Source organism: Podarcis tiliguerta, assembly GCF_965153285.1.
Source record: "Podarcis tiliguerta genome assembly, chromosome: 3".
In the NCBI taxonomy this organism is placed as follows: domain Eukaryota; kingdom Metazoa; phylum Chordata; class Lepidosauria; order Squamata; family Lacertidae; genus Podarcis; species Podarcis tiliguerta.
Genome location: NC_139536.1, coordinates 30,203,449 through 30,227,630, shown reverse-complemented (window position 1 = coordinate 30,227,630; position 24,182 = coordinate 30,203,449). Strand labels below are relative to the sequence as shown.

Here is a 24,182-nt window from a genome sequence, read left to right as displayed (position 1 = left end):
TGTCAACATTTCTCAGTCAAACATTACAAGTGCGAGAATAATTGTGATTATTACATAATCCTGGTGTTACAATGCAAAGGTCACTGTCCTAGGATTTTTACAGTCTCTTCCAGTACCACCCTGTTAATGTTGACTGAAAAGTGAGTCCCATTTAATTCAATGGGACATATTTCTAAATAAGTATGTATAATAGGATTCTAGCCAATTGCATCTTTGTTCATAGTTTCTTAGGAGACGGAGTAGACTGTAATGTATGTTTACAGACTTTTAAAAACTCCACCTGCCCGTTGCATACTGCATTGTATACAATGAATATATTGTTTTTGAATGCAAGGAATGTGTGCCATAAGAACATAAGAAGAGCCTACTGGATCATGCTAATGGCCTATCCAGTCCAGCAACTTGTTCTCAGAGTGGTCAACCAGATACCTGTGAGAAACCAGCAAGCAGGATTCAAGCACAAGAGTGCTCTCCCCTCTTGTGGTTTCCCTCAGCTGTTATTCAGAAGCATTACTGACTCCAACTGGGTAGGCAGAGCACAGCCATCCTGGCTTGCAACCATCGATAGCCCTCCTGTCTATGAATCTGTCCAATTCCCATTTAAAGCCATCTAGGCAGACATCACTGCCTCCTGTGGGAGCGAGTTCCATAGACAAAACCCCCCTTATATCCTAGCTTACTTTAGTATAAAAATGGTCTACTCCAGTGGTTCCCAATGAGCCAAATACGTACTGCAGTGCAGACCCCCTGCTTTTCAAAAGCCAAGTCATGGACCCCCAACTTTGGAAAACGTTGATATCTCTGTGGTAGTTTTGGTTATGCAAAGGGGGTCACGCCACCATACCCTCCAACATGCCCCAGCGCAAAACTGGGATGCGCATCTTCTGGGCCATGCTCCTATGCGAGAGCACTGCACCCAAAAATGTGATTTTATTTTTTGGGGCCCCACTGTTTTGGGGCATGGCCCCTCGAAAACATCCCCAATAGTTGAGGACTATGTGCCGCAGTGGCACGGACCCCCTGGGGCCTGTGGACCACAAATTGCGAACCACTGTTCCGACTCAAATTATACCTAAAAGTGGGGGAGGAGCGCAGAATTACACAAATAAAGCGCAAACAACCCGAAGCAAAACAAGGGGAGGGGCCGAAAATGCACAATTTGCCTTCGGGGGACCACCGCCCGTTCACGTGAAATCGGATCTGCGCGACCCACGCGCGCACGAATGCCCTAATAATGTGAGCGCACAGCCACAACTTGTGGTTGGCGAGATGCTTTGGGCGGAATTCTCCCTTAGCATTTTGCAGCGCGTTTTCTGGCCACGGAGAAGTTCCGAGCGCGTGAAGGGAATCTTGCTGCTGCAATTGCTCAAGAGGCAGCAGACCCCTTCTCAGCGAGTCCCCCCCCTAGGAAAAGGCGGCGGGATGTGCTGCCGCTTCCTCCAGAATGGCGGGAACTTCTCCCCTTGACCCCGGGCGCCAATTCCCCTCATCCTCGCTCGCGTCTGGGGCAGGCGGGAGGCGGTGACGGCGGCGCGCGGAGCTCTCGGCTTCTCGGGAGCCCAGCCTGCTTAGGGGGTGGGACACGGGCGGGGCCGGGGCTCGCTTGCTCCTCCCTGCCGGGCCGGCGGGGGATAGTTTCGGAGCGGGCTCGAGGGCGGCGGTCGCTTGGTCTGAGGGGAGGCTGGAGCGGGGCTCCGGGGAGACCAAGCTCGGGGTGCGGGTCTAAAGGAGGCGCAGGCCCGGCGAGTTGCGGACCCGGAGGGAGCTCGCTGGTGGGCGCGGGCCGGGCTGCCTCTCGCAACAGGTCCCTAGGCAAACAAGGGCAGGCCGCTCCGCCTCCCCAGGCCCCAGCCATTGGTCTCCTCCTCGGTTCCCGAGGGGGAGGAAGCGGCACCCGTCGCCTCAATGCGGTTCGGGGCCAAAATGATGCCGGTAAGTGCGCGAGCTTGCAAGAGAAGGGGCGCAGGGCGGGGGGGGGGGGGAAGAGACTTTCCTCCGGTGGGGCGAGGTCGCTAGATCCCGGGGGGGTCGGGCTGGTGGTGCCTTGGCCTCTGCCTGCGTCCGGAGATCTGGTCTTTCTCTGGTGCAACGCAGGCGGAGATTGCTGCTGCCGCCGCCGCTTCCCGGTCCAACTTCCAATGGAGGAAAAGTTGGGAAACGCGGCTTAGGATGGGGAATATTAAAAAGTTACACGCGGCGGCGGGATCTTTAGCGCTCCGTCCTCCCCCCCCCCCATCCAAACTGGGTATGTGGCGGGGAGGGAGGGAAGGATCTGGCCAGCTGCTCTCGAGGGATCGATCTAAGATGGGGCAGCTCAGTCCGGACTCGGGGGAGACGCGGGAGGATCAGCAAATGGAGCTGCTGTTCCTGCTCCTCGCGGCGAAACGCGTCGAGAAAATGGAGAGCTGCCCTCCCAGCTCCTTCGTGGAGGGGGGGGCGGAGAGAGAGAAAGAAAGAAAGAAAGAATCTCATGCGCTACACTTTTTTCTCCCCCTCTGGTCTGCCAAATTCGTGTAACGTTTTCCCTTCCAGAAACCCTGACCAGTTTCGATTGCTTCCTTATTAGAAAGACGCAGACTTAACTAATACCCAGTAGTTCCTGCTTCTCCCTGTGGTCAGTTCAAGTCCAAGGAAATGGAGGATTATAAGCACAAGTTGTGCAGGTAAAAGGGCTATTAGGTTAGTAGTTCAAAAGCACTACGGCCAGCTGGTTGGTTGGTTGTATGTATGTACCACGTTCGAGGTGTGTTTGGTAGGAAACCCCGATTTATTGAATGGGAGAAAGAAGGAAAAAAAAAAGTCTGCCTATTTAAAGTAGGTTAGTTATTTCAGGGAAGTAATTAAATGAAAAGTCTTTCTGTTCTCCAGTATAACAAGAACTAAGCCACTATTTCAGTCAGAAGCTTCTTCATTCTTTTTGTAGAAATTGTGCATCAATAAAGTCAGGTGGATTATTGATTTCTCAGGTAAATCCCATCATATATTCAAAAATGATACTTTCTCAAGGGTTGTTTATGTGTTACCGGTTTTATATTTCTTCTAAAATAAAATGACTAATTCAAAAAACATTTCAGAATACTGGGAAGATGACAGTTCCTAAGAACTATTTAGGACTACTTTGTGCTTTATGACATTGTATATGAAAAATGCTGCTGGTGGAGAAATACATGAAACCTGAGTATCATGTACTTTGGTAATTGTACGTATATAAGATAAGGATACATACAGGTCCACAATCTATAGGTACAAAGCAAATCACATTCATGTAGGATTTTATGGGTAACGCTGAAGTGCTTTCTGCATTTAAAAAAATCTTAATGTGTCATGTGTCTGATGCCTCTTAAGGCACAACTGAGGTAGGAGAAAATAATAGCACTGCATAGCCTTCTGCACAGCTCAAAAAAGCAAGAATTTAGTTGCCACGTGTTGTGTTAGCTGGCCACTTTGAAATTATATTAGAGCTGTGGAAGTAGGGTTGGATATTTCTGCAGCAGATGGAAAGTGCATACTCATATGTATCTCCCATGTTTTCTCTCGGTATTTGTCAAAGAATATATTTTATGTAAACCACTTACAGGTTTTGATGATTAAGCTGTACATAAATCCTGTTAATCATTTCAAAGCAACAATGCTTTGTTTATCAACTGTTCATAGATAATCACTATTGTTTCATTACACAAGGTATGTGTTAGATGTAAATATGAAGTTTTCTGTGGGGGAGGGAATTGAATTTTCGTAGCACTCAGCTAGGTTTGTTGCTGGGAAGATACACTTTTCCATTCCTGTCTTGAATATTCTGAGGAAAGTGACACAACTGGTGACCACTGGCTAACTTCTAAGGCCTGCCTCGTTTTGAGAATGTTTTGTGTGTGTCAGTGGGTTAAGAGGTAGCTCCTATTGATTTTTAAAACATTGGCAGTTGTAAGTATCAGCAAAGTTATTGCTGACCCTGCAGCATTACCTGAAATTCTGTGGACAAGGGATCACCCCCTTGTCAATAGAGTCTAGACCCTATTTTAATAATCTGGCAAAGTCCTTGTTCCTTGAAGATCACTGGGTTGCTTTCAATATACCATGTGCAGTGTCAGGAAGATTCCCCCCCCAATTGCTGCTATTAACTAACATAGTAATTGGGAAAAATCATGGAACTTGCCTAGGAGCACCTTTACTAACTAACCTCTTATTTCTAATAGAACTTGTCCCTAGTAATTTAATATATTAGCCTATATAAACACTCTCCTGTTCACACAACCAGAATAAATGAAGACAGGTGCAAGTGTAGATTTTCCCATTTTCAGTTATTGGCCTCATTCACATGTTATGCAAGCCAGCGTAAATAGTTTATCATTAATGAAGAAATGATTCCTTCTTTGCTTCTCCTGTAGCAGGAATAACAAACCACAAATCCTGGCTTACATTTGAATTAGAGATTCCTTTGTTTCACTAACATATTGATCGGTAAGCCAATAACAAACCTTGACATCCCATTTTGGTCTGTTTAGAGCAAAACAAACCATGAACCCTGGTTCAGACTCTAACACTAAGCCAGGAATCATGATTTGTTGCTCCTGCTCGCTGTAGGGGAAGAACAAAGTGGGTGACATCTACATGTTCATAATAAGCCAGCTACAGTGACTTGCAAATGCTGCAAATGTTATTTATAGAGTAACAGTTCTAATCCCTTTTACTAATTGGTGAGAATGGAGGTAAAGAGGTAATGACAAGAAGTATGTTACTTCTTAGGTATCATTGGAGGGATCTCCAGACATATAATATTTTGCTTTTGTTTTGTTCTTACTGTGATTTCTTTTTTGTTAGTTGGTACAGTTCCCATAAGTGTAGCGACTATAACTGCTTTGATGGCCCGATGAGGTTTCCCTCAACCCGTTGCATTTATATAGTTATGAGTTTGTGGGTGCCAGACCATTGCAATCCTTGGACCCAACAAGTGTCATAATTTAATTAAGGCTTGAGAAGTGCTAGACACTTCTAATCCCTGGACCAACAAGTGTTAAAAGCTAATTAAACCAGCCTAAGCTATGTTGAGGTGATTGCTCGGGGTGATATGCCATAAAGAGAACAGAGGATCAGAGGACTCTGTGCCAGATGGCAAAGGGCTGGGGTTGTTCCCCCAGCAAATGAAGCCAGAGTTTAGAGTAGAGAGTTAGAAGTAATGCGAACTAGAAGAAGATGATGATGATTTTGGATTTGATATCCCGCCTTTCACTCCCCTTAAGGAGTCTCAAAGAACACTGTGAGGTGAGTGAGGCTGAGACACTTCAGAGAGAAGTGTGACTAGCCCAAGGTCACCCAGCAGCTGCCTGTGGAGGAGCGGGGAAGTGAACCTGGTTCACCAGATTATGAGTCCATCGCCCTTAACCACAACACCACGCTGGCTAGGAGATAGAGTGAGCAAACAGCAGGCAGAGCCTGATGCCTGATGTTTGTCTGAATCCAAGGCGGATCCTGTTGGGAGAAGCAAGAGCCTTTTGGTTTGTTAATGCTGGGAACCCTAGGTAAAGCGCTTGGAACCCCTGGAATCTTGCACTGCTCAGCAATTTGGGATGGTGTGCAACAATATTTATATCCCAGTTTTCCTCCCAGCAGCTCAGAGAGGTTTGTGTGGTTTTTGTCCTCTTGAGGAGGATTTCCGAGAGAGAGTTCCTGGCTCTGGTCATTGTGACTAAGCAGAGATTTGGTCTTGGTTTGCATGGGGAAAACCACACTGGTTTTCTTTTATACAGTTTTGTTGATTTCCAGTATATGACAACAGTTATAAAAAATAAAATCATAACAAAATGTACCCCCCTTCTTCTTCCAGGATGGATCAGTCTAGTTAAGTTTTCCAAAGTCCAGTCTATGATTTGGGTGGTTGTCATTCTTCAGGGTGATCAGTAAAGTATTTTATAAAAGGATGCCATATTTCAACAAAATCGTCTACATCATTTGCATTATTCAATGCATGTAATCTCTTTGCTATTTTTTCCTGATATATAAATTGACCATACATTCTGTTTCTAATGAGAAACGCACAGGTGTCCCAATCCTTTCCAATTTTGCCCCGTAATCGGAATGCCGTTACTAAAAGCAAAGTAATTAGTTATTTATTACAAAGATTTGGATTGTCCTTATTTAAAAATGGTTAACAATCCCAAACTTGGGGTATATTCCACATGTTGACGTGTAACATAGCTTGTTTCTGTAAAAAGCCTCTGCCAGAAGGGTTTTATATGCTCACCCACCCACCACATGTGCAATGTTGTACCTATACCATTGCAGTCTTTTCAGCACAAGTGGTGAGATGATTTTATTAATATAGCTACACTTCAGAAATTGCTTTTTGCGTAGAAATTGATGTTCATATATTTTCACTGATCCTTTTAAATGATTATTATCCCCTTGCTACTTCTTGGTAAGGAAACGTAGTTAATCTGTTATAGTTATCTCTGCATCCTTCTGTTTTGTAGAGGGCAAGGCTGATACTGTGTTAAACTAACTAGTGGTCAGCAAAGGACAGGCAGTAGAAATCAAACAAGAAGTGATAACTCCAAGAAGTGATAACTCACCGTTTCATATGCTTTAGATATGTGGGAGTGTGACTGCTGCATAGAAGTAGTGAGGGGCTAAAATGCTTTTTTAGAAGCATAGCATCTAGTTGCATAATAAGTTTTCCTTTATCTATTTTTATGTAATCACTCACGTTACATTTAAGCATAGGCAGATGATAGCATTGACACGTACAATTGCAATATCTGCAGGCAAGCGTATATTTAAAGGGAGCTGCATGTGACAAAGTCATAGGCATATAGGGCACATGGGAAGCTGCCCTACAGACCTTTGGTCCAACTAGCTTACTGTTGTCTACATGGAGTGACAGCAGCTCTATAGGGTTTCAAACCTGGGTTTCTCTGAGCCGTACTGGAGGTGATGGGGATCGAACCCTCAAAGTGGATGCTCTACCTCTGAACTATGGCCCTTCTCCATGTGCTGTGGCGGCACATGGTTTTTTAAAAAAGGACATGTGGCCACTTCGAATGCTAATTGGATACCATGCACACTTGGCTCTTCCCCTTTGGGCCACACTGCATTGCAAGCAGAAAAGCATAATTTTGACATCTTGTATCATAAACAAATCATGAGCCCAGGTTTGAATGACAGCCCAGAGTTTATTGTTTGCTGTTCACAGTGTGACCAGGAGGGGCAGTGGAGTCCGTTGTGGACTTCTCAACATGTACCAGCATGCTCATGTTCACCTTAAACTACAGTAAACATAAGCTATATTTTTAACTTAGGGGTAGGAAACCATTTTTTTATGGTGGGTCAGATCAAAAAGTGGTCAAGGTTGCACACTAATCAGTCATCTGATGTCTATGGTATCAGGTGTATCAAATCACACCTGAAAACAGAGTACCTTTGGTGATAGCTTTAAACAGGGTCACATGTAAGGCAGGACTGCAAAGGAACAATTGGGACTGCATGGCCTCAGGTTTTTCCTTTCCAACTGCAGTTTGCATATGATGCTATTTAATTTTGGTGCCAAATGCATTCCCTGCTTCTTTCAGCAAGGACTTGATCCACTCAGGTACTCTCATTGTTCTTTTAGTGTCAGCTGCGGATAGGGGTGAGAGGGAAAGCTCAGTTGGATGTTTGGACTTCTGTGTAATGGTTGATGCAAGACATTGTTTGTTACTACTTTCTGCAGACTGGATTACTGATAATCTGCCCAGATGTCAAATTTGGGCCAGTTGCTTGGGGGAGATAATATGTTGGTCTTTTGGCCAGATCCAGTTCCCTACACTTTCTTGTGTTTGAAATTGGAAATAAATGGGATTTGCTTCTAAGTAAATGGCCACCCAAGGGCGCTTTCATTTGTTTTTTGAATGGTGGACCCCTGACCCAACATGGTGCTTGAAAAATGGCTATTTAAATTGTGGGGAATCTAAAGCTGTGTTTTGTATACTCAAAACTAATAATAAAAAATAACCCTACTGGGCTAGCACAAGCCTTTGCCTGTGTCTAGAATAGCTCTTCGGGGATCCTGCCAGTATATTTACAATTTAAGTGCCAAAATCTTATTTATGGTCACAGTAGCAGATGGGAAACCTAGGAGGAACAGAACTGTTTTGACATCAATGCTGGCAGTAGAGCATAGATTTGGTCCCCATATTGTAGCGCAAAAATAATTTTATGCTATCATAAATTTAATAAATGATAATAATAAAATTGGCTATATATATATATATATATATATATATATATGAATATATGAGAGAGGAAGCAATTAGATTCTGGATTACATCCTAAATGCACATTTTTCTGTTGTATAAATCCCAAACTGCTGAAATTGTGAAGGTGGGGGATCATAGGGTATGTTGCTTCTCAGCATGCTGGGGAAACTGGAAAATAAGTGTACAGTACAATCCTATGCAGGTATAGGATTGCAGCCTTATGTGTGAACGGTTTCTTCCTCCACCTGTTTCTTTTATCCTTTTTGAGGCATCATTGTGTAATATTTCATAGGATTCTGATTGCTTCTGAGTACTGCATTTGTATCACTAGATACAGGTTTCCTGTACTGTGTTAATGCACTGTATGTGTAAGGTTGCTAGCTAAGTAGCTATCTAGCATCTAATTTCATATTGTCCTTTTTTGCTGTGTAGGTGCAAAACTGAATGCTACTGTTGTCTTGAATCTGTGCTTTAAGGCATGAGTTCTGGAGCTGTCAGCTTTTCATTGAGTCAAAGTGTCTGTTGTGTTGAACAGACTTCGGTTTTTAATAAATTGCTCTTAGTTTTGGTTTTTTGGTTTCCTGCTTACTCTAGAGCATTCCCCTATCTGCTTGCCTCTCTTGAGAAGTCTGCTTGGGAGTGGGTGACCTTAAAATAAATAAATTTGTAGTATGTTCTTGTAGAAAGATCGGGTGATATTAATGTTGCCTCTAGGTCAGTATGGGCCTACTGACCAGATGGTGGATTATAGGGTTCTTTGGTCTAGTCTAGTGTAACAGGGCTCGCATGTTCTTAATGCCACTTGGTTTCAGAATTTTTATGTTGAGTATTCTAGGAAAGGCATGACCCTGAAGTGTTTTAAAAGCTGTGAGTGGACACGATTTTCTGATTGAAAAATAGCAGGAAATAGATTTGCAGATTCTTTTAATTGGGTACCTTAAACTGAGTAGATGCCAAATTCAGAAGCAGGCTTTATATGTACAGGTTTCCTCTCTTCCTTTCTGAATAAGGCCACAACATGGATATATATACAAAAGGCAGTACAATACAAAGGCATTGCAATGGTGGATATTTCATTTTCATTCCTTTTCTGAATGACCTTTAGCATGGAAGTTTCTGCATTAAGTTTAATTAAGTACATTTAATTGATTTTTTTATTGAGCTAGCTATCATTTGTTTGCCCCTCTGAGCTTCTTTGGGAGGAAGGTTGGGTTATAAGTTAAATTAATAATTTTTAAAAATGCCAATATTTTATTTAACAAATTGTAAAGTCACCTTTGAGCAGACCTTCCAGTGTGTCAGACAAAATAACCATAAAAAATTAAATTAAAATCCCAGATAACAGTAAGGTGGCAGATAAAAGCAACCTTAAAAGCAGCATTTAAAGCACAATAGCTTTCCTGGCAAGTGACTGCCAGTACAGTACAGACTCTCATCAGTAGAGCTGAATTCTCCCCCCCCCCCGCCCTCTAATGTGCAGCACTCATGGAGCCTCATTTTTACATGGGTACATGCTATTCAAGTGACTGCTATTATGTTGTTTTGTCTGTGAAATTGCTACTGCAGAGTGTGGAGTTTGCAGCAGGGTATAACTGTGTAGTTATGATACCCCATGGGTTCACAATTCTTTATTTAAATTTCCTACTTGGCAATGATCAAGAAGGATTGCATATATAAACAGGCCCTTGATGTTAGAAAGGTAGTGTAGCTTCTGTGTTTGTCATAACACCTGTTGTGCTGTTGTTGGTTCTGCTTAAATGTTTGAGTAGAGAGGGATTCCTTTAAAACAATAGTACAGATCAATGCTGTGTGGTTTGGAAAAGATTTGTTCTGGTTGATAACTTTTTTGTTTCTCATCTCTTGGGATGCAGCTCAGTTTCTACGATTGAAAATGTGTGCTGTGTTTAGGAATAAAAGTATGAGCATGCTTTCTTGTCTTCAGTGCAAATCTCTGTTTACAGACCTGCTCCTGGAAATAAATAAGTGGAAGCAGGGTTACTGGTGTCAGGAAGTCTGTGGCAAGGTGAGCATCAAATTAGGGGAGTTTCCATTTCTTCAGTATCCTTTGCTTGCGAATCTCAGGTGGCACCACCCTTTTCATCATCAAGCAACAGAGAAGTCTGTAAGAATTGTAGCTGGGATGGAATGTCATCTAGTATGTAAGGCCTAGTTCAGCTATCATGTGAAAACTCGTGCTCTACATGGAAGTATATTTGCTGTGTGATCAACACATCATGTGGAAGTTTGGCATGCCACAAGCACCTAGGAAGAATGGAGGCTTCATGTAATGAACCCCACTTACTTATGCTTACAGACATCATGGCTTCTGCACTGAGTGCCTCCATCTGAAAGTGTAATTTGGTACTACTAACATTGGAGCCAGCCCTTGGTTGAAGAACGTTGAATTTCCTTTTTATAGCATTGTACGCATGTTTACTTCCAACAATTGAGTTTTTCATACAATAGCATCCCTCAGAGCCTCACTCTGAATACAATTTTGCTGGAGTCCAGCCACCCACTGGCTTCACATAACAGCATTTCTAACTCTGATGGGAGCGGCACCACAGTGGAACTATAGGATTTATTTTTAAGCAAAGTTGCAGCACAAAGCTTGCTTGTGCTTCTGACGTAAGTAATGAGAAACTAAACAATGGAAGCTTAAGGTGTTACTGTATTCACAACTCTATTTTGCAGAGATGTCATTTTGATAGGGTTAAACTTTAACAAGTTGTGCAAACCTAACATAGTAGAGGGGACAATCTTATTTCCTTCGGTATGTTGGTGCATTAGCAAAGCTACATCTTTATTGCAAAAATGGTGCTTTTGCTGACTTCATTCTGTTTGAAAACAGTATTGATTTTTGAATGCTGACAGTGTGCATTTTTGACAGCATATCAAATATAGAGGTGAGTATGGTGTCTGCTCTGAATACAATCAAAAGGACTGAATCTTTTGTGAAGTTGGTTTGTGTTTGTGTGCATGTGTGTGTGAGAGAAATGTGGGTCCATGAAATGAGGCATAAACAATACAGTCCAAATTTTGGTGACCAGTCTAATTAAATCTATCAAGTTCTAGGAAATGTGACTTCCTTTGATACGGATAATGTTGTCCCTGAAAAGGCAAAACAGGGATAGCCAACATTGTGCCCTTCAGATATTATTAACCTTCAACACCTATCATTGCTTACCTTGCTGGATGGGGTTGAATGGATTTAGGAGCCTAACAAAATATCTGGAGAGCACCACATTGATTGAAGTATGAAGATCTGGAGAGAAATTAAGTAGTAAATAAAGAAACTTGGCTACTGCAAGGTGATTGACTGGGTGGTGGGTGCCGAACTCCATACATTCCTGGATGAATTGGTATTTAGACACAGTTTAGTTGGCTTCTGATCCAGTTTTAGAACCAAAACAACTTTGATGGACAACCTGTGCTGGGTGGGGGGAGAATGTGACCCAGCTGGTTCTCATGCATATATCAAAGGTTTTTTATACCAGTTACTGCGGTATCCAGTTGGACAGACTCTCTGAAGTTGAGGGTTCTCTCTAGTCAAAACTCCTCCTGATGTTTCAGAAGGTGGTACTGGGCAGCTATTGTTTGGCACCATGTATTTATGTTCTTGGTTCTGTCTTGAATATTGTTTAATATTTATATCATCTTTCTCCATCCTAGTGTCCTTCTGACATTTTGGATTGTAAATTCCATTATTGACTGATGGCTGTATTGGCCATTTCTGGCTAGAGCTAATCCAACCACATCTGGAGGGCACCAGCTTGGGGAATGCTGTACTGTATTACCCTCTGGGGGAGATCTTTTGGAGTAAGGCTCTTTCTCCTTTTCATCAAATCCAGATGAGGGAAAAGATGTTCTGAATAGATGTCTAGAGTCAATAGTTGGTTGGATGAGGACCAAAAAACAAACTCAGTTGAGCTAAGATAGAAGCACTGTTGCCTGGTGATACCTGGCCAGGATATAGGGTTTGGACGGTGTTCCAGAAGCCCTAAAGTAATGGTGGCTAATCTGTGGCTCTCTGCATGTTGTTGGACTATAACTTGCATCAGCCTTAGCTAGCGTGGCGAGTCCTTAGGGATGATGCAAGTTGTTACCAGCAACATCAAGGGTTAATTCAGGTAAGTATTTCCCAGCTGACAGCTTTTGAGAGCCTGCATGAAATAGCAGAAAGAACTTGCAGGTGAGGTGACATCCACATTGCTATATCAACTTCGTTAGCAGGGATAGGTTTTCTAAGTAGAAAAGATTTCTCAGGAAATTTTCTGTCTTGGAAGTTGTGAGTGTGAGGTGTGACCACATTTTCCTGTCTTGTGGTCTCACTTTAAAAAACAGTATGAACACATTTCTGCGGAGATGAGGTTTATGGTTTGTGGCTCAGTATATGGGAACTGATGATTATTCATAAGTGGGGCTGATTGTGAGCGTCTTAACATGGCAAAAATAAAAATGCTCATAGGCCTATTTGCACTTAGTTTTTCTCTCAGTTTCCCACTCTTAAAAGACAAATTTTCTCAAAGCATTTTGGGTGCATGTGTTGTTCTTCTGGATTTCAGGATTATTTCTTACTGTCAGAGAGAAACTTGACACCTTTCATAATGCAAGCGATGGAGATCATGATGCCTCAGAGTTGCAAAAGGTCAAGCGTTTTAGGTTCTCTTATGGGACAAATAAAGAGGAAAACACTCCCGTCTTATTCAGTCCCAGAATAATGCTGCATTTCCTACTGTACTCCACCTACTTTGCATCATAACTTCCTTTCTCATATTTGTGGCTAAATGCCAGAGCTGCACAAACTGAATATTATTTGCAGTTACTCACAAGGCAGGAACATGTGCTGACCGCCACCGATAGATATAGGTAAATCTACTTTTCTTTTACTGTTGAGTCTTGCTCTAGTGCAGTGAGCAATTTATCTCTGAAATAATACAAGATAGCAATGTATTAAATGGGTGAAATAATTTTTAGTAGGTTGGTTTTAGTGTTACTTGGTCTTTAAGCACAGAGAAATTCAGGCATGCTAAGACTGAACAGTTGAATACGTGAATAATTGGCCTTGAAAGGTGTGTGATTGCATTTTTGCTTGAATTGCAGCAGAGTTAGCCCCCCCCCCCCAGTTCTTCTGGTTTCATTCGAAAGCAGCATTTACATATTAGTATGGAATGCTATGTATTAGATTAAAAACCTTCCGTTGTACAGACTGCCTTTTGTCATTCAGAAAGTTGTAGTCAAACAAAGAAGCATTTTAGTTGTTGATTTCTTTGTGGTCTGCCTGTGAAGATGTTACACCTCTGCTTTCTGAGATCTGGTAAACCGTTGAAATGAACAATACTTGGAAACTAGAGTTTTAAATGGGTTTCTGGTTTGGGAAAAACTCCAGCACTGTTTTTGCCGTTGAAGTGCGTCTATATAATTTTTGTAACAGCTTAATTGCTAGGTTTTTATTGTTTCCTCCTACTCAGCTTAAAATAACTTCTGTTCTCATTGGAAAATATGAATTAAGAAGCCCTTTATGGCTTCTAAAAAATGGTTATTGCCTATGTCATTCTTTCTGGAATGCAGGTGTGCAGTTATGCTGTATGGAGAAGAGCAGCTGTATAGAATTGAATGTTGATAGTCATAGAGTACATTAGACTGGCTTTATGTGATGTAGCTCTTTTTGCGTAGATACCGTAATCTTTACAGGGCCTTTAAAAACACTACAGTTAAAAAACAGTTATTGGTGGCTTAAACATATGTACCAGAAGTGTAGTTTTGTACCACTGAAGTTCAGATTAATGAAAGATATATATACCATTTTGTTAGAGCTTTGGGTACAGCAGCTTCACGAAAGGTCACCTATACAGATGCTGTTTTTTTGCATAGGAAACGGACATGTAAATGTCTCTTGTGCTACCTCATGTATACTCCATCCTTGACATGTTGTGAACTTGAGAAGTAAGCCTTGTGGCTATTTTTTTTGTCCTATTTGTGAAGGGGACGGTACCCTTTAGAAATGTCCTTTGTGGTGCATTCCCTGAACTAACATTCTTCAATTCTATGCCTTTTTAAAAAAACGTACAGCTGTGTCACTGCGAAAGGAAAACAGGTTCTCAGTTTTGAAGGTAATACTTTCTATGCACTCTTTGTTTAAGGCGTAAGGTGAAAGAAGCGTTTTCATCTTCCATCTGCATTTATGTATTTTTAAAATCCAAGTTAAGCCCTTCTTTGCCTGACCATAGCACGTTAAAGTCTTTTTGTTTTTGTTCTCATTTAGAAGAAATGGGATAAGACAGGTCTGTCCTCCTTTCCTGCATAGTTTGGAGTTAACTTGACATTTTTGTGAGTTGTAGATCTTCAAGCCCGAAACAAGGTGACTCAAATGGTTTTGAAAACTTGATATAAATAAGCATATAAATCAAATTCTAAGTGATTAACATAATTGAATAAGATAGAAGACTTGAAGATTGCCCGCATTGTGCGTGTGTGCCGCTGACTAAAAGGGGAGTCTACACATGAGTGTTGTTGAACAAGGTTGGGGAGACCCGAGTTCAAATCCCTACTTGGTGATTTTGGCTCAGTCACCAACTCTCAACCCAACCCACCACACCAGACTGCTTGTGAGGATGGGAAGAACCCATTATGCCTCCAGAGCTCCTTGGAGGAAGGATGAAATAAAATCTGCAATGGCTAACAACGAACATGTTTGTGATTAACAGGGTGAATACAGTTTCCTTCTTACCATTTTGTATTTATATTCCTGACATGAGGAGCTACAGCTAATCTGTTTCTTTTGAACATCCAGAAAATTGTAGAAAGGATTTTGAAATTAAGTTGATTTTTTTTAGGGCATAGCAGTACTTAGAAATAAAAATATGGCACACAGAATTGTAAAAGGTGACAATTTTTTTAAAAAGTACTCATCATATGTGAGAAGGTTAAACATTACTTTCTACCATAAAGATTTGTGTAGTAAAGCTATATTTACAATAAGCAAGCTGGCAACAGTGTTGGGGAACCTGGCATTTCAAAGAACCCTTAGCATAGCTTTAGCACTGAATAGTTCAAAGAAGAAATACATTTAATGCAGCCTGTCTCTCATTATAACTTACCGCTTCCAATCCCCACTCGTTTTTCCTGTTTCACCTTCTTCTTCCGGCTGCAGGGTGTGTTGGAGCTCTGCCCTACAGCGAGTAATATGATGTAGAGATGTTCAAGGTATATAATTGGCATGTGAGCAGGCAGGTGTTTGATGAAGGAAGGTGCAGAAAAGTTTTTGAATTACAATTGGGTAACAGATGATGTGAGAACAGGAGAAGGTGTAACTTGCATCTATGCAGTTACACAGGAATGATATCCCATCCACATACTAATTTTCAAAGTTACAAACTCGTGCTCTCCCCCACCCCCAAACCCCCAGTTGTTTCCCTTTCTGACACTGGTAGGTTCTTTGTTCAGCAAGAATCATTAACCTCCTTTGATGCACTGGAAGGAACCTTCATCCCCAATGGTTAGCTGGTTTTTCTTTTCTAGAATCATGGTCAACTAGTAATGCAGCTCTTGGTGAATTTTATCAGTACTTTATGGCACACAGTTTTGCATATTGAAAACATAATCGTATATGAAAAATGACAAGGTGCATTGAGTCAAAGTTTGGTTTTGGCGATGTAACGAGAAGGAGGATTTTGTGCCTTCTGTTTAAAGTGTCTGCAACTAAGAACTCTAGAAAGCAGCAATGATGTGGTATGTTGGTTAAAATTATATTTTGTATATCAGTATCAAGACATATTAGGAATTTGGATGCTCGTAACTACTATGAGCTCAGAGCTACTAGTATAACATCAGCTGATTTGTGAACTCATTTGATAGCCTTAAGCTAATCTTGAGCTCCTTCCACGCCATCTGCTATAGGGTGGCAATACTGCCTCAGCTTACAGAGCTGTTGAAAGTATTATTAAGATATGGGAAACACTTTGATGTCTTAAGAAAAAGTGGTGCGTAAATATAAAGTTATTGCTTTAAAAAGTGTTATGAGAGATGAGGTCTTGTTTTGATTTAGCAGCTCAGTTCAGACAACATGCTAAACCTTGGATTGAACGTGTAAATATTTAAACAGACACCTGTGGTTTAGAGCTGTGTGTCTGGTCGTCGCTCCATTCAGTGTGCTGGTCTTTGGAGGCAGAACAATGGCCACCATGCCTATAGTTTGTCAAGTCACACATCATGTCAACCCATATGTAGCACACACGGTGGTTTCTAATTCCTGTATGCTACCCAGTCACAAGCCGTGGTTTGATGTGATGTCTAACCAAACCTGAATGTTAACAAGTTTTAAAAGTTATTTTTAAATGACAGGGAAATGCGTGTTCTCATGTACCTAATCTGCGTAACTCAGTGTGCTGTCACATAATTTGAAGTGTGTGTTGGAATCGAGCGTCTGGCTTGGAACTCTGGCTTTGATTTTATATCTCTTAAACATTTTTGCTGATAGACCTATAAATGAAATATTAATTAGTGGGATGAAAGTAACTCTTGTTGAAGATATTTTGCTGCTAGAAACCTTAAGTTTGGCAGCTATTGCAGATATCAAAGTTCAAGGTAGCTCCAGGAAGCAAATAAACGGATTAATTATTTAGTCATCAGTTAGATCATAGTTGCCTGCAATTTGCCTAGCCTAAACTACGGCTGAAAGCACCTTTAGTGAATACTGGACATACCATTTAACCTGAAGAAGCGGCCAGCTGCAGAGTTAATGAATTTATTCAGGGATCACTTTGCCATTTCTTAAAACAGAGCTAGGGTAAGACCTACCACAACTTAACCTGCAATGCCTAAATTAAGAGAATGGTTAGCTCAAATAGATTTCAGAGTTAATCTAATGACCACTACTTAAATTGCAATGTAGTATATAAAAATGACTTAGAAAATGAATTATTTTGAAACAAAGTGAAGAAGGTTATGACATTATTTTAAGATTCATGGTTACAGATTTCGGGCAGAGGTGGGGCTAGATAACATTGGCTCTTTCAACACATAATATTCTGTGCTTCCAGAGTGACTTTCTAATTAACATGGATTTTGTTCCTTTTGTAAGCTTGTTAATTTTGGAGTGATAATGGTCCATGTGATGGTGAAATCCAGATGCTTAGCACCTCTTTAGGGGTTTGCAAACAGTTTTGTATATAGCACTAGGTGGTTGGGGATTCATATAGCAAGATACCACCTGTTTAAATGTATTACTTTAAATAGCAACAAGTTTTTATCTGGTTATTTGAACTTAATCTCTGGAGTTGTGTGATGTTGCTTTTGGCTGAGTTGGGTCATGCAAATAATATATATATTTATAAATTAAGCAAGTATGTTCTAGGAAATGGCTCTGTGCCTTATCCAAAGCTGCATTCATCTGAGATGTAAGGAGTTGGCGCCTTTCAAGCTGTTTGTACTTTTACATACAAGAGCATGATCCTTTATGCTGTATTTTGTTTTTAATATTTGGTTGGGAGCCGCCCAGAGTGGCTGGGGAAACCCAGCCAGAAGGGCGGGGTGTGTGTGTGTACAGTGGTACCTTGGGTTACATATGCTTCAGGTTACGTACACTTCAGGTTACAGCCTCCGCTAACCCAGAAATAGTGCTTCAGGTTAAGAACTTTGCTTCAGGAGGAGAACCAAAATCGTGCTCCGGCGGCGCGGTAGCAGCAGGAGGCCCCCATTAGCTAAAGTGGTGCTTCAGGTTAAGAACAGTTTCAGGTTAAGTACGGACCTCCAGAACGAATTAAGTACTTAACCCGAGGTACTACAGTGTGTGTGTGAGTGTGTGTGTGTGTGTGTATATATATATATATTCGGATGAAGCATGCAAACCACCCCAGACTTCTCCTTTTGTCTGGATAATTCTACAGTGGTACCTCGGGTTACAGATGCTTCAGGTTACAGACGCTTCGGGTTACAGACTCCGCTAACCCAGAAATAGTACCTCAGGTTAAGAACAGTTTCAGGTTAAGAACGGACCTCCAGAATGAATTAAGTTCGTAACCCGAGGTACCACTGTATGTCTTTATCCTCTGTAGCCAATTGCTATACAGTGTTGCTTTATATAGAGAAATAATTGAAGCAGTATATTTGGGCCCCATTCCAGTCAGGTTGTCACATAGAAGAAAACTAAAGAGCTAACATTGAGGTTTCTGCTTCTAGAAACTTACATCAGTGAGAACCAGAGATAAAATACATTTAGGATTTATGGGACTCTGATCTGCTCTCTTCCAGATGTTTCTTACTGTGTACCTCAGTAACAACGAGCAACATTTCACTGAAGTGCCAATCACCCCAGAAACGACCTGCAGAGATGTAGTGGATTTGTGTAAAGAGCCTGGTGAGACTGAATGTCACCTGGCTGAAGTGTGGTGCGGCTCAGGTAAGCGAAACGTGCCAATTGTAACCTGCCAGGCATTTAGATAAGTGTCTCTCTAGTTTCTTTTAGCACCAGGATTAATTGAACTTTTAATTAAGGGATCACATGAGTTCATATAATGATTTGCATTGTGCAGCTTTGTTTTTAATATTAGTTGCTTTCATGTTACTGTAAAATGAAAAGCAGATTATTACAGTGGCAGCAGCAAACATTTGTCCTCAGATCCTCAGATCAGTTGCTCCTCTCCCAGCTGGTCTTGGACTGAAATTACAGGCTTTTGTTTCACAGTCTGTAAGAGGTCTTTGGCTTGTGCCAAAAGGCTTAGCCTCTGTCAAGGCATGCCCTTACATGGAACCCAGAGTAGTGAGAAAGAAAACCTATCTGAGGATCCACAGGTTGAAACGGCCTCCAATGCAGCCTCCACCTCCCCATAGGGCTGATCAACACTTTTTTTTTTGTCCACCTGTATGCTTTCTTGATATTTTATAGCTTAACAAAGCTAATATAGTAGGAGGGCCAGAGGTGTAGCGCTTTGGCAAAGCTGGTGACTTGTGAGTTCTTCACACAAGACACAAAAGTGGGTTCCCCCACATCTTTAAGGTAAATGTAAAATCTGTCTTGGCTAGAATGTATATTGACTTTGAAATTGGCTCTTTTAATTGGCTCTTTTAATTGGGCATTCTACTCTGTGCCAGGGGTGGGAAACATCTTCTGGCCAGTGGGCCGTATGCTGACCTTGCGAGCCACTTCGGCAGATGGGTGAGGCTGCCAGCCTGTCAGTTACTTGATGTCATTATGATGATGGTTGGCAACTTCAAAAAATGTTTGCTGTCAGCGCCAATTAGCACTAAAAGCAACCCTTTTTGAAGGTGTGATTGGAGTTGACAGATGATTGGAGCTGACATCTTGCCTTCCAAAAAGCCTGCTGTGCCCAACTGTAGGTATGAATGGATTCAAGGAACAATCTGGAGGGCACTTTAAGCTCCCAGCTGCTCTCCTGCAGCTGCCTCCTTCCTTGGCTTCAAATACAACATCAGGTCAGGTGGGCATAGTTTGGTGGAAATGGCCTCACCTGACAAATGAGGATCCATGGCAGGTGTGATTTGGCCTACGGGCTGGAGGTTCCCCATGGCTTGCTCTGTAGGTTCTGTAAAACTAGGCTCTGCTTTTTCCACAAAATTATTGTGAATAAACAAACAATATGAAGAATTATTATGCAAGCATTTATCTAGCAAAATGCTTTTAAAAAATCTCAGAAGAGAATTGGGGATTTTCACTTCGAAAGTGGGCACTTAAATTCGAGACATGGCCCCTGAAATTAATGTGGAATACCACATTTATTCATGGGGGAAGGAACAGCAACAATTTTGGAACTGCTATAGGAGAAGAAGGGACGCGGGTGGCGCTGTGGGTAAAAGCCTCAGCGCCTAGGGCTTGCCGATCGAAAGGTCGGCGGTTCGAATCCCCGCGGCGGGGTGCGCTCCCGCTGTTCGGTCCCAGCGCCTGCCAACCTAGCAGTTCGAAAGCACTCTCGGGTGCAAGTAGATAAATAGGGACCGCTTACTAGCGGGAAGGTAAACGGCGTTTCCGTGTGCGGCTCTGGCTCGCCAGAGCAGCGATGTCACGCTGGCCACGTGACCCGGAAGTGTCTTCGGACAGCGCTGGCCCCCAGCCTCTTTGAGTGAGACGGGCCAGTCTTGACAGACAGGGGTACCTTTACCTTTACCTTTATAGGAGAAGAAGCTTCATGCTGAAGCTAAGCATGGTAGATAAAGTGAAGTTAAAATGTTGTCCCCCCTCAACCCATGTATTGAAATTTTTGAAACCAATCCTAATTATATGTACAACAATGATGATTCACAAAGCTACTGAAATCATGGAAGCCTCTTGTGTAAGCTTGGTGGGTATGTACTACCTGGTATTCTTTGTATCAAGTTGTAGGCTACTTCCCCAGCTCTTCTCACTTTTCCTACCTAGTATCTTTAGACAATGGTTCTTTGTCACGTTGAGCAGTGATGGCTGTTTGAAAAGATTGGCATTGGTCTTAACTATGTTGTGTTGACATGCTTTACCTAGGTCAACTTGCCACAAGGGTGCAACAGAACAAGGTTGTGACATTAGTACAGCAGTTATTCTGCATTGTCTAAAACACTGATTCCCTGATACCGTTACTCATCAGATTAGTTTTTTAATAGTTTCCTGGCTTTGCCTGACCCATAAGATTGCACCCTGATTATATGTCTGAATCCTCAGATTTTCTGTTCTATTCACTTTATATGATTTTATATTGCTGTTTTAGATTGTGTATTATTATTATTGACCTGTTTGCCACCCTGGACTTCTTCAGGAAGAAAGGCATGACATAAATTCAACTAATAGTGAGCTTGCTTTTTAGATTGTACATTAGAGATTTTACCCCTGCTATGTTTAATACAATGTATGTGGAAATATGTTGCAGATGTTTGAAGTATTCAGCTGTAAATGCACACTGAACACACGTGTAGGTTTGCCAATATACTTATAAATTCTAGAAACAAATTTTGTATCATACAACCTTATTGATAAGAGCAAACTCGAGACTTTCTCCAATGCTGATTATATTTAATTGGATTGAGGAGGATGTGTCTGTGGAACAAAAGCCTTTAGTTAAATTTTGATGATTGGAGCTAGAGTAGTGTAGGTCTGAAGATGGATGGGCTCTCAGTCCCCATATAGACGGGACTGCCTATTGAAATCTTGAATTAGCAGAAAATGATGAATTGGCTACTCTGGTTTATTAGAGGTATTTTCCACAGTACAAAATTTTCTGGGAGGTGACTGTTTTGTGAAATAGAGTAATATGAATTTTAGAAGTATTATATTTGAAAGAAATTGAGTTATGTAGCTTTGTATTTATGAATAAATGAGCTTAAAAAATTAAGAGGTTTTTTTTTTAAAAAAAAAATAATGCAGCAGAACTCTCAGCTCTTTGATAAGCCTGTCCTTTTATATTGACTGCTGGTTCCATGGTAAAGCTGGTCTACTTGTTGACAGTTTATTATCTGTAAATGGGGCTGTCCTTCAGTGTATCAGCCAGCCAGCCATACTACATAATACCTTATTCCTCCAAATTTTCCCCCTACAGTCAGTATTCTGTGGCCACAGAGCACACTTGGTTCTCATTGGGTTATATTTGTGTTTCTTCCTAGCATTTCCCCCTTAAAATTGTACTTTTGCAAACTTTGGGGTTTCCCCAAGCCTACTGGTACCTCTTCCTTCTATGTGAAGGATGTTTGGCTGTATAGGTAGCAGCATTCACAGAAATAGTGGAAGTGATTATTCATAAGCAACATTTATTTATAAAAATACTTACTGTAATATCATTAAAAATATCAAGGCAGTGTACAGCAATATATATAAAAATGCTGTACACTGCTTTGAGATAGATAGATAGATATAAACACCAGAATGAGTTAACGTATTGAGAATCCTAGCCAAAAAAAGGGCATTTCCTTAACTTTTAGTTAATTTTTACTAGAATTTTTTCTAAAACTACCATAAACAAATCGGCTTAGCCTCATCCAGACCCTGCTTATTCTAAATGATAGCGATACTTTCCTTTGTGATTTACAAGATGAGCTGTTTAGCTGTCTAGACAAATAACCACGGTAGCTGCTTTTTCTGTAACAGTGACCTACTTGCTTATACTGTAAAACTAATCAGCTTTGACAGTAACCCCAGAAAATTTCCTTCTTAGGTTGGTTCAACATGGCTGCAGTTTTTTTCCTCCTTAAAGAAAACCTTTTTGGTTTTTTTTTTAATTAAGCTAAGAACCTGTTGGATATCATAAAAACCCTACACATCTTGTAGGAAAGTTTATGAGAACCCAATTGAACTACTGGGATATAAAAAAAGGCTTACATGCCAGGGGTAGGGTGTGGTGTCCTAATGTCATTAATCATTTGTACACTTCCATCTTTATCCTTGAATGAAGACAAACATTATTGTCTCACTAAACCAGCAATTGCCTATCATTATCACCAGTTTTTACCATAATCACTTCTGTGTTCATTACCTTTTGTTTTTGTGTCTTGTCCCTATAGAGCATTCAGTAAAATTGGAAGCTTGCTGTTATTAGGCATTTGGGTGCTACCATGATAAAAGTATAGGTTTTTTATTTTGCCTTTAATTTAGATAGAATACGGTGGGAAGATTTTTTTTAAAAAAAGTTTCAGCCAGGGGTGCCAGCAGGGCATTATTTTCTAAATAAGTGCTGTATTTCTTTTCATCTAAAAAGTTCCTCCCTTCTAAAATAACAATGAAAAAGACTTCCTTTTTAAATTTATGTAACTAAATAGAACTGTACAGTTGTACCTTGGTTGACAAATGACTTGTGACTTGGAACGTTTTGGCTCCAGAACGCCGCAAACCCGGAAGTGATTGTTCTGGTTTGTGAATGTTCTTTGGAACCCCAACGTCTGTCATGTCTTCCAATTGGCTGCAGGAAGCTCCAGCAGCCAATCAGAAGGTACACCTTGGTTTACAAACATTTTGGAATTTGAATGGACTTCCGGAACGGATTCCGTTCGACTTCTGAGGTATGACTGTATTAGGATTGTGTGACAGACATGTTATCAAAAAAATATTGACTGGATCCTAGTGAAGTAGTACTACAGCTCAGGGTCAACTTGGCAGCTTAAACCAGAGTTAAACAAAGCCAAAGTTTCCTTCCATACCAGACGAAGCAACATGTAATGTGTACAAAGCTTAATGAATTGACACCATGGTACCATCCATTAGATTACTCAAACCTGTCCCCTGAACTGAGACAAGGGATATTCCTGTCACTGTTGCATGCACCATTAGGGCTCCATGCGGTAGGATTCAGTTGCATAGGGATAGGAAGTTGCCTTATGCAGAGTGTGACCATTAATCCATCTAACTCTGTATTGCCTACACTGACTGGCAGTTGCTCTCCAGGATTTCTGACACAATTCCTTCCCAGCCCTACCTGGAGATGCTTGAGATTGAACCTTGGACCTTCTGCACGCAAAGCTGGTGTTCTGTTTTTTTCCTGCACTGCAATGGGTAACGAGGAATTTCTAAACTGGAAATGCTAAGCTTCTGTTTAGGGTTCAGCAATGAGAAATGGAAACCTTGTGCAACATGTTTGCAGTGTTCACTTGTACCCTACTTTCAGCTTGAAACTGGACTCCCAAGGCAGAAATGTTCAAGACAGATTTGAACTGAAAAGGCTGTTTCTATAAGTTAAAGGTCAAATTGGGGGAAAAGAAATCGGTGCACAGCTCTCCATAAGCTGAACCTTTTTCTCTCCACTTTCTGTTACCTGAAGTTCATTGCTAAATGAGTGCATAGAAAGCATAGCAGAGGCATATTCTGTTAAGAGTATTTTGCTTAATCCTTTAAGTCCGCTCCAGCTTTGTGTCTGTAACATGAACATTTTTAAGCAAGATGCACTGAGTTGATGATAAGTGTACACAAATAATTAAGCTACATGAAAAAATAACACCCTGAGAATTCAAGAGGATGAGATATTAAAACAGAATACAGTGGTACCT

At 41.3% G+C, this 24,182-nt stretch overlaps 1 protein-coding gene across 3 annotated transcripts in view; it reads left to right on the top strand.

The window, feature by feature from the left end:
* Positions 1-1,187: 1,187 nt before the first annotated feature.
* Positions 1,188-24,182, top strand: part of TP53BP2 (tumor protein p53 binding protein 2) — a 48,669-nt gene continuing 25,674 nt past the window's right edge. Inside the window, exons 1-2 of one of the 3 annotated variants that reach the window (XM_083434401.1) lie at positions 1,188-1,932; positions 18,480-18,627. In XM_083434401.1, coding sequence (XP_083290527.1) covers positions 1,906-1,932; positions 18,480-18,627 — 175 coding nt within the window. In that variant the 5' untranslated portion in view covers positions 1,188-1,905. Of the gene's footprint in view, positions 1,933-13,045; positions 13,098-18,479; positions 18,628-24,182 lie in introns of those variants that run through there. The other 2 variants (XM_083434403.1, XM_083434402.1) reach the window with 2 other exon arrangements.